Source organism: Mugil cephalus, chromosome 10, assembly GCF_022458985.1.
Source record: "Mugil cephalus isolate CIBA_MC_2020 chromosome 10, CIBA_Mcephalus_1.1, whole genome shotgun sequence".
NCBI lineage: Eukaryota > Metazoa > Chordata > Actinopteri > Mugiliformes > Mugilidae > Mugil > Mugil cephalus.
Genome location: NC_061779.1, coordinates 27,434,387 through 27,445,251, shown reverse-complemented (window position 1 = coordinate 27,445,251; position 10,865 = coordinate 27,434,387). Strand labels below are relative to the sequence as shown.

At 38.3% G+C, this 10,865-nt stretch overlaps 1 protein-coding gene across 11 annotated transcripts in view; it reads left to right on the top strand.

Annotated features, from left to right (window-relative positions):
* The first annotated feature begins 93 nt into the window (after positions 1 to 93).
* Positions 94 to 10,865, top strand: part of ppp6r3 (protein phosphatase 6, regulatory subunit 3) — a 36,110-nt gene continuing 25,338 nt past the window's right edge. For 5 of the 11 annotated variants that reach the window (XM_047596828.1, XM_047596826.1, XM_047596823.1 and 2 more), the window contains exons 1-6: positions 95 to 310; positions 7,133 to 7,246; positions 7,353 to 7,598; positions 8,073 to 8,259; positions 8,458 to 8,595; positions 10,465 to 10,530. In XM_047596828.1, the coding sequence (XP_047452784.1) occupies positions 7,372 to 7,598; positions 8,073 to 8,259; positions 8,458 to 8,595; positions 10,465 to 10,530 (618 nt within the window). In that variant the 5' untranslated portion in view covers positions 95 to 310; positions 7,133 to 7,246; positions 7,353 to 7,371. Of the gene's footprint in view, positions 311 to 7,132; positions 7,247 to 7,352; positions 7,599 to 8,072; positions 8,260 to 8,457; positions 8,596 to 10,464; positions 10,531 to 10,865 lie in introns of all 11 variants that reach the window. The other 6 variants (XM_047596830.1, XM_047596829.1, XM_047596824.1 and 3 more) reach the window with 2 other exon arrangements.

Genomic DNA, 10,865 nt, shown 5'->3' with positions numbered 1-10,865 from the left:
CTCTCTGTAGCCAATAAAAGCTCGAGGTCTGCTTTAAGCGACGGGTTTGCAACCAATAGTTTTGCGGTTGTGGTTGGAGCGACAAACGTTGCAGCTGTAGTGGGGGAAGGGGTTATTGAAGTTGACGGAACCGCCATCTTGCAAAGTGCCCTGCGATTCTGTACCCTTTCGCGCGTGTCGGGATCAGTATTATACGCTTTATTTTTTAAACCAGAATTTCGTGTTTTCTCCATATTCGTTCTGTTCACGTGTGGGGCAAATGGCAAGATAAACTACATGCTGGAAACTCACCATTTACCGTTGTCTTTCGGTAGGTACACTTGCCAACCTATGCTCTTGGTGCCGAAGAGGCGATTAGACAGCACTCTGTAGATAGCCGGCTAACGTTAGCTGGTTAGCAACAAACATACTTTGCCGTCTTAAAACTATGCTGTCAGACACTCTCGGTGTACCTCTACTTACCACGGAATTATTGTTAATTTAGTATATCAGTTATCAGTTATCGTGAGATCACGCTGTGATTTTATTTTCCAACTTTGTAGCAGTTAACATTGGCCCTTTAGCTCACTAATATCAGTTTACCAGACGTCGTCACTAACGTCAATTTAAATGTGATTTTAAGGCACTAGATTAGCTAACAATAGCTAGTGACGTAAACCAGTTTGCCTGAACCGGTTTGTTTCTTTTGTGTTAGTGGTCTGTTTTGGGCCCTGTTAGGAATGACGTTAATGCGATTTTAGTCAGAACTACCTTATGTTAGCAAGATATGTGTGCGTGTCGTTTTAAACAGTGCTTAGTCTGAATTAAAGTGCTATTTCATCCCCAGAAACAGTGTCTTTACAGGAGTTTTCACTTTCTGTACGAATGTTTGCTAGCTGGAAAATTGGGTAACTTAACCGACGAGGATAATTTCCCTATACTACCGCATTCAGAACCAGTTAGCTTGGAATTGGCAACTGCAAATTAATTAACGTCAACCATATAGTATGTGTGTGAATTCACTATAGCAGCACAAAATGAACTCTTGTTGTCTTTCTGTGTCTATTTTGTGTAGGCACACGTAAGGATTGGGAGCGTAACACTTTTATCTCGCATTAGAGGTGTAATCTAGATTTCTAGATTGATTTTGTTGAGCTATGATTAGTGTACTATTTTGAAGTTGTAAGAATTAGTTTTCCAGCATTTCATCTTTAGTGTGTGCATGCATGTAGGGCTAATTTATTCTTCATTAAGGTTGACTTGCATCCTTTATATTATAGTCTGTTAACATTTCACTCCCCAGTATAAACTGGAATAGTGTCTTTTCCACATTTCATCTTTGTAAATATTCTGCAAGTTCTGTACACAGCAAGTGTCTGTGTGTGTGTACACTTTTCCAGCAGTTTAAGTTTCACACCATCAGATTGAGGACATTTGTACAAAGCAAGGACATTTTGGCCGGTCCTCACTTAAAACTTAGTTTTAGGGTAAAGGTTACAATTACATTAGGGTTAGGGTAAGGCGTTTAATTGAGATGGTTAAGGTTAGGGCAGCGGTCTGCAACTTTCAACACTCAAAGAGTGGTTTGGACCCGTTTCCCACAGAAAAGAAAAACACTGGGAGTAGGGCTGGACGATATGACCACAAATCTATATCACGGTATTTTTTTCCATGCATAATTACATGTTCACAAAGTGTTCTGAAATGGCTTGGGTGCATCTATTTTACCTTGCAACAACAAATACTACTTTCTGATTGGCTGATTGGTTGTTGCTATTTTCTGATTGGTTGATGATTAAGCAGCGCAGCCTGTCTTCACCTCATCTATTCGTATATTACTAATCTATTTTAAAGTCTACGTGGCGCAAGTTTTATTCGTTTTTGGGGTGACAAATGTCACGCCACATCTAATGTCAATAGTAATGTGTGCAACACTTTCTCATTCATAAAATGCTGAAATCGACGTCACATCCGGTCAAATACATGTTCATGAAAATTTGACCATGTTTGTTTTCATTTGCTTCGGCCTGTGAGGTCGGCTCGTGGTTAGACAACCCGAGTTTAATTGATTTTTTGCAATATGCTTGGAAGAGATAAATCAAACTTTTTATTTATAATTTTTAATTTTGCACAAAACACAAAAAATACGATGACAAATACACGTTCGGGCTGTTTGCCTCCATTTGCGCATTTTATAATTGGTCGCAGCCCGAGCCGAATGAAAGCGAACGCACACCCAAGTGGTGTACACTTTATACCCTAACCCTCAACGTGTAACAGAAAAGCAACAAATAAATGAATTAAATATCAACATCCAAGTTCAAATCTTTCTGGTGCTACATTGTTTATGTGATAACATTAAAATGATCCAAACTGTAAATTTGTGAAATATAAAACTTCCGCGTGTTGGTGTTGTCTAATTGCGAGCCGAACTCGCAGGCCGAGCCAAATGAAAGCGAACATGGTCGAATTTTCACGAACATGTATTTGACCAGTAGGACGAGCATATCTGGTAACGACACTGCAGCAGAGGGAGGCCAGAGCCGCATGTGTACCGGGGTTGCTAACCCCTGGGTTAGGGTAAGGGACTAGGGAATGCATTATGGTAATGAGTGTCCTCACAAAGAGATCCATATAAACGTGTGTGTTTGTTTGTTTTCCCATACAATGTTAATACGATTGGTGGCCAGACAGGGTCTAATTTACTCCGCTATGGTGTCATCACGAACCGGCAATATTTTTGCACATTTCAAACAGCATTGCGCTTGCGTTGTTTTTCCTATTGCTCCTGAAAGCATATCTCCTTCCCCAAAGCCATCTCCTCCTAGCCCCCACACACTCTGTCCTGTACTGAACTTAACCTGGCAGAGAAAACGCCATGATCAACTCATGCAGCATGAGAAGCCATTTGTGTTGTTCACTAATATGCTACCACCACTTCAAAAAAAACAATGTTTCCGTTGCGTTGGTGAAAACCCAAGAGAAAATGATTCCAGGCCTAACATTTACTAGCTTAACTTCATAAGCGCAAGCAAGCAACATTTGACGTTTAGTATTCTTGTATAGGGACTGCACAGGCTGCTGGTATTAAAACAAACAACAAAAAACGGCAGGGTAAAGGCAAGTTCTGTGATACGAATACAATTGTAAATTGGATTAATCACATTATCGCACACATTAATCACACATTATGATTTATCACGATTAAATATCATTCATTTTTTAATCTATATTAACCATGTTTCATTTTGCACGAGCAAACAATCAAAAAAGAAAGGAATATATATGCACTTAACATGTTAAACACTTTAAACAAAACAACTTTTTGTCTTTTTTAAGCTTTATGGTGTAAACCTGATTCAAATGATCAGCTCGTCATCAAGCTCTGCAGTGACCTGATAAGGAGCCATTTGAATCAGGTGTGTTGGTGGAGGGAAACATCGAAAACATGCAGGGCAGTGGCCCCCAAGGACCAGAATTGAGCAGCACTGCTTTAGAGGCAGTAGCTGTTAGAATATTCTACTACACCCCAGATGGTGTCGGGTTTATTTGCATACAGAAAGAAAACTGAGATCAGATCTGGAGACGCATGTTAATGCCAGGTCTGAACACATGTACCTAAAGCTGGTCAGCTGAGATCGGATAGCCTGGATAGTTTCTTAATGCAAGGTCTGAATTGGCCCCATCACTCTCCCTCTGAGTTAAATAGCCCGGACACAGCCTGGGTTCCTAAATCAAATGACACCTGTTTCCAGGTAACTACCCAATAGAACTGGTGTGAGAGAATGCCAAGCCTGTGCAAAGGTCTACTCTAATTTTTTTTATTGTTTATTTGTAATATACCAAGCTGTTGTTGCCTGTTAGTCAGTTACTTGTTCTGGTTCTAATTGGAAATGTGTCTGTATTAGGGATCGACCAATATGGATTTTTCGGGACCGATACGATTATTAATAACCAAGCGAAACTAGCTGATATGTAGAACTGATATTCATTTGCAGTAAAAATTTAAATTTTGGTGTCAAAATTTGGAATAACACATCTGGGATTAGAATGAATGCAGTATACTGTTTGTTTTGTGTACACTGAAAAAATGTCTAACGTTTTGTAAAATAACACAAACACAAAATCTTAATTTAAATGCCTTTAAGTTTAATTATTTTTTATAAAAAAACAAAAGTGCAGTGGCCTTCTGGCAGCACATTTATAATATTTAACAATATAATATTATAGATATAACATCTATTCTGTGTAGTTAAGTTGATCATAGTCTAGTGAGATCATGAGCGCTGAGGGAGAGGCGATTGTAAACAAACAAGGACACGTTAGCGTGTGGTGTTAAACTTATAGGCTATAATCATCTCGGGTGTTGTTTATTGATAAACCGGGAGCCGCCCCACGGGCTGAGACACGTTAGGAGATTAATTATTCCCACAAAGTAATGATAACGTACGGGTCTATATTATTGTTGTGCGTCTGGCCCCAGCTCTAAAGCGGTTGCAGCAATTATAATGTAGTGGTGGGCCATCATAAAATAGCCTACGCCGTGTTGAAGTTGTGACCAGTTTGAGCTCCAGAGCCAAACAGCAGGTTTTCCTGCCTTGTACTTGCTACACCCTACCTATGTTATTAGGTCTACTTTTATTTATTTATTTTTTTATTTATTTATTTTTTTTAATTAAGCAAGGAGCTTCAGGTCATGTTCACTTGGTTACATCTTTATTTTATTTATTTATTTATTTTTTTTTGTCGTACGTGATGCTATTTATCTTGCAAAGTCATATGCTTGATGTGATTAGACAAGTAGGTTGGTGAAATGTCGACTCTGGGCCTGTATGTTTTTCACTGAAATTGGTCATAAGGTTGTGGTATTTTTTAAAAACTTCATCCTAGAGGGTTTTGAAACTTTGACTGACTCTGCTTTACCTTCTCTGCTGGCTCACAGGAGCACCGCTTCTCCTCCTTGTCTGTGGCAATGCATGTAGAAGCTTCAGTGTTGATTGGCTGTCACTGACTCACTTGTGCCAAGTAGCCAATCAGTGAGGGCGGGAGATTGTTACACAGCCAAGAGAGTGGTGACTTCAGACAGAGAGATGGCTGCATCAGAACCAAAGGAGCGTGATTTAAAATACATTAATTAATGGTAATTTTATCGGTTTCCGGTAAAAAAAATAAAAAAAAACAGCCGATGCCACCAGGCCAATAATTGGTCGATCCTTAGTCTGTATTATCCTATACATGTCTAATGTGTTGTTGTGGTATTGAGGTATTTAACCTGATATCTCAAAAGTGACACAGGTATAATCACCGTGTTTGAATGTATCATTATTATGTTTGAGTAAAATTTATTAGGAAAAGTTGAGTTATATTCTAGCTAAAAGATTACTCGACTGCTTGATTGAAAAAATAATTGATAAGTCAATGACATCAAAATATAATCGACTGGAAAAATACTTGTTTGTTGTAGTCCTTCAATTTATAGATTAAACTTCACCATAGATTGCAGAGATGGTCTACCAGATTTTGTGCTTTTAGATGGGTCAAACCACTATAAATGTTTGACGTTTTTGTCCTAATCACATTTTAATTGAGTGTCCTCCAATCCAATTGATTAAAAATGAAAATGTTTATAGCATGTTTAGTTGGTTACTCAAAAAACATTTTCTTATCTAAGTCACTTGTGCACTGTATAAAATACATCAAACTTCAGAATGAATCCAATGTGCACTGCCAGTCAAAAGTTTAGACACGCCTTCTCATTCAATTCAGTGAGAAGGCGTGTCCAAACTTGGTAGTGTAGGTTTTTGTCCTTGTAAATTGGATATCTCTGCATTGGGTTAAGAAAAAAAAAAATGCTTCCAAGTTATTTCTTAAAAGCTTGGAGGCAGGTATTTTTTCATGCAGTGCAGAGATATTCACCTTCATTTTCATCTTAGTTTACACCATAAAGCTTAATTTATAGCACTGTGGCACAATGATGGCATATCTACAGCATCGTGGTCTGTTGAAAGCCTTTATGCCTATTCACTGGTGTGTCCGTATAAGGTAGCGACAGGCAAGCTGAGTTGGGTTTCACCTTACACTTTACACAATGGTTAGTGGAACAGAGTGGCTCATGTTGCAATAGAAGTGAATAAATGTGGATTAACAGCCAGTTTCACTAAAATCATTGCAGAATAGAATGTAGAGAATACATTTAAGTAGATGATGTGTAAGACTGCACAAAGGAGAACCTTCTCTGCTTGTCTGTCCACTGAATTTTGTGAACAAGAAAATGCATTTGGCAGCCATCACGGCCATTGTGACTGCAATGGGTAGTTACATTTCTGGGGAGATGCATGACAGGTTAGAGTGTAGTGGAGCTATAGCTACTGCCATAGCTACTGCACATCATTAAGTAAAAGGAAATGCTTATTTGCTTTCTACTACTCTTGTCTGGCATTTTCTCTTTTATTTATTGTTTTTTCTGCACATGGCAAAATGCGGCTGTTTGTGGGTCTGCATTTTGTCAGCTGTTATTGGCGATTCAAGGAAGATGAAGGATATCTAGAATTCCAAGTGCTAGTCTATTATGACACGGGCCTTTATGGCATGCTAGTAATCTAAAAATATAGTGAGTTGTTTAGAGAAGTTTCCAAAGAACACATTCAAAACAAAGGCATGGTGTCCACAGAAAGCGAATGATTTTTTTTTTGGAGTGGTCCATCCAGAGCCCACACCATAGTCCTATCAAAATTCTGAAATGTTTTACTGCATATGTTTTTTATTCAGTGTAAATGTCGAACTATGAGGTTGGACACTTTTGCATATCAAATATTTATTTGAATAATGATCCACTTAGATTGGTTTTAAATGATGTGGAGTGCTTATTAGCATGAGCGAGCAAGTCTGGAACTGTACATAGGCTGAGAAATGTTTCTTCAAGATTGTTTTAGTGTTCTCTGATCACAAATATATGCTGGACATGATCAATATTGATTGCATTGTTGTGCTAGACTATATGTGAATAATTTGGGCCTTCTGTAGTTCCGTCTGCAAGTCTAAATTGTTGAAATCATATAAAACGCAGTGGACAACTTGGAAAACATGTCTGTTTCTGTATCGCCCACATAGGTATGTACTAGTAAACTGCTGTATGTTTCCTTTTTTTTGTCAGCCTGTCCATCACCGCTGTCTGCCTCCCAGTCCATGTGACTTGCCTGGAATGGGCCATAACTCCCAAAGACTAGAACATAAATCTTTTTAACTTGAGCTCCGCCAATACTCCCAGGTATGCAGAAGAACAAGCTATTCTGGCCACATCTAATGCATTTCTTAATGACATATGATAGTTGTGTTTGTGTTAAGTTGTGTTATTACCTGTTCGATTTATTTAGATATTTTTGAAGAACCGACATGTTTTGGAAATTTGACCTCCACACCACATCCCACATTGACACACTGCTAGAGAAGGAGGATGTGACACTTACAGAGGTAATGGATGAGGACGACGTCCTGCAGGAGTGCAAAGCTCAAAACCACAAACTGGTTGACTTCCTGCTCAGACCGCAGTGCATGGAGGACCTGGTTTCCTTCATCACTCAAGAACCCAGTACTGATGTTGAGGAGAAGGTTAAATACAAGTAAGAAAACATGGTGGTAAGGCTGAACCATCTCCAGTGTGTATTGCTTTGCTGTAATGCATGTATGGCAGCCATCCATTGTTTTAGTTTACTGCTAATGGTTGTATTAGTTCACAGAAAAAGCTATATTATTATATTATATATTATATATTATTTGCTTTAAGGACTGCTTAATTTGTAATGTAAATTTTCATGTATGCACTTCATGATTTACTACAGTGATTAGTGAATAGCTGTCAAAATTCTAAACCTGATGTCAAAGTGTAAAAATGTATTTAATTGATTTATCCTGTTTCAGGATAGACTAGGTTTATGGTTTTATGTTTTTTTTTATTGCTTTGATTTTCAGTATTGTTTGCCATTTCCTGTTAAATGTGGAAAAGTCCTGAGTTCCCAAAGCATAAATGATGTTATATCAGCTTGTATCATAACATATGACATTTGAAAATTAAGTAGCAGTGTTTGTTTTTATAGGTATCCCAACATATCATGTGAACTACTTACGTCAGATGTGAGCCAGATCAATGACAGACTGGGAGAAGATGAAAAATTGCTGATGAAACTGTATGGTTTCCTCCAGAATGAGCCACCGCTCAACCCGCTCCTAGCCAGCTTCTTCTCCAAGGTCCTATCAATTCTTATAGGACGCAAGCCTGAACAAGTAAGTCTGACAGTGTTTTCATTCAAAGAACAGGATACACGTCACCAGATGTAACCAAAATGTATCTATACTGTGAATGTTTAGTCTTTTTTTTACTGTAGTTCTATAGTCTTTTTTTCTTAATTCTGTATGACGCATGACAGTTTGTCTTTAATAATTGCAAGACGTAATTTCACAATTGAATGTTTATGTTTATAGATAGTGGATTTTCTGCGGAAGAGGGAGGACTTTGTAGATTTGATGATCAAACACATCGGGACATCTGCGATCATGGACCTGCTGCTCAGAATGCTCACCTGTGTTGAACCACAGCAGCTACGACAAGATGTTCTCAATGTGGGTGGTGGATCAATGTTATTGGCTTTTCAACAAATGTCTATTGACTTGCAATCAAGTAAATTTGGACCCTTGCAACCCACAAGAAAACTTTAATCAGTTCTGTTTGGTTTAATCTCACATAGCTCAAATCCTCTATTGAGGACAAACTTTCTGAAGCCAAGCAGATGAGAGATGCCACTGGTTTTATATTAACAGTAGTGACAATGAAGATACTTAAATGTAGATGGATTCTTGAGATGAATAGGTAGAATGAATTGGATTTGGACAGCAGAAAACCCAAAGTTTACATATTTATCGATTTAATTAGTTCTGTAATCTTACTGAAAACCACATTTGTTATCTTGGTTTATGGTTCATGCAGTTTTTGTGCCCTTCAGAATTTCAAAACTTCAAAACGACTGTGGATTTTCCTGATGTCCTGAAAGTAGACAAAGAGAACCCAATCAAGCAAATGAAACATTATATTTGTCTAAGTGCACCTCTTAACGTCAATCTGTGTTTCCCATAAATGCAATGAAACTGGCAAAATTAGCTTTCTGAGAATCTCAGCTATCCTTCACAGGAGTTGTCAACCAACAAAGATCACTGTAAAAGAAAGATGCAGAGGTTTCAAAGGAATACAGCGTGACTTCAAAGAAACTAAGGTCCTCTCTCACATTGGCAGTGTTAATGTTAATGAATCCATCATCAAGAGAACCATGGTGTGAATGGCAGGGTGGGAAGGACCAGTGCACGTTTTAGAGCACCACGTCGTGTTGATGCTGTTGCTACGTGTCACACTGGACCCTACCCAAGGACCCTACGTCGTGGCCTGATGTACACCTCCCTGGACATGTAACTACACGTGGCAATGACGCAGACCATAATTGCTGTGATCGCTCCAAAATGCATTTTCTTGTTCTGACCAGATGAGCACAGAAAGTTCTCCTCTGTTCACGCTTGTACACACTATCTACCTAGATGTTCTGCTCTGCAGGGATTTTAGTGAATCTAACTGTTAATCCATATTTATTTATCATTAGGTGCTGACAAGCCAGAACACTGTTGCGAAACTGTTTTGTGAACAGGAAATGCCAAAGTTGAGTTGTTTGGTTTAAATGAGAGGAGTCATATTTGGAGACAAAAAACACTGCATTCCAGCTTCAGAACTTCATCCCATCTGTAAAACATGATGGTGATGTCCCTGTTTGGTTAGGGTTTTTTTTCCCCCCTGCATCTGGTCCAGGATAGCTAGAGTTCCTAATGATACCTGTGAAAATGTCAGAATATCAGTCCAAGAGAAACTAGGCCATGCACCAAGAAAACGATGAGCACAAGCACGAAGAAGATCAGAATTATTTAAAATGGCCAAGTCCTGACCTTAATCCAACAGAAGTTGTGCAAGCACCTGTGAGGAACCCCACCTACATCTCAGAACTGAAGCAGTTCTGTAGTGGGATAGGCTAAAATTCTTCCAAGCTGCTGTAGATGACTGATCAAAAGTTACTGGAAACATTATGTTGCTATTTTTGCACAAGGTAGTCAGACCAAAGTCCTCAACCAGACCAGACGGACTGAAATCAAGGGTTCACACATTTTTACACTTAACAGATATTAACAGATTTTCCTGAACATAGAAATTCACAACTATTTGTCTTATCATGGGTTCTGTTTGTCTCCTTTTAGGATTTTCTGAAGAAAGTCATTTTTATGCAGAAAGTTTAATAGTACACAAACCCATGTGTTGTGTAAGTTTGGTGTTTTCAAATGATTAGTTCATATGTAAAATTTACTTTTGTTCCATTGGAGGTGGTTATGATTTGTGTTCTTTTGAATTTCCATCCAATGTTTTTTGTGCTGCTTATCATTTCTGTTCTTTACTTTTAGTGGTTGAATGAGGAGAAAGTGATTCAGAGACTGGTGGACATGGTACAGTCTTCTCAAGATGAAGATGTGAGTAACACACTGCCTTTTTGTCCTTTGGCCCTCAGGATCTTTTAACTCCTGTGTGCTTTTGGGGGGCAGGGAGTGGATTTTTATTTTTTTTTTTACCTTTGAAAAGGCGTAAATATGTACTTTCTTTATGTAGTTTCCGACATGTCTTGTTACAAAAAAATCTATGTGGAGGAACCTTCATATAATTAACATATTTACAATATGTTCAGAATTGTTGAAAATTAATTGGCAGCATATTCGAGCCCCAATTCTGGAATTTGCCTGTGCCAGGAATGATTCAAATAAATTATCCAGTAAGTTATAGGGATGCACAGATTATAAAGTTGTATGAA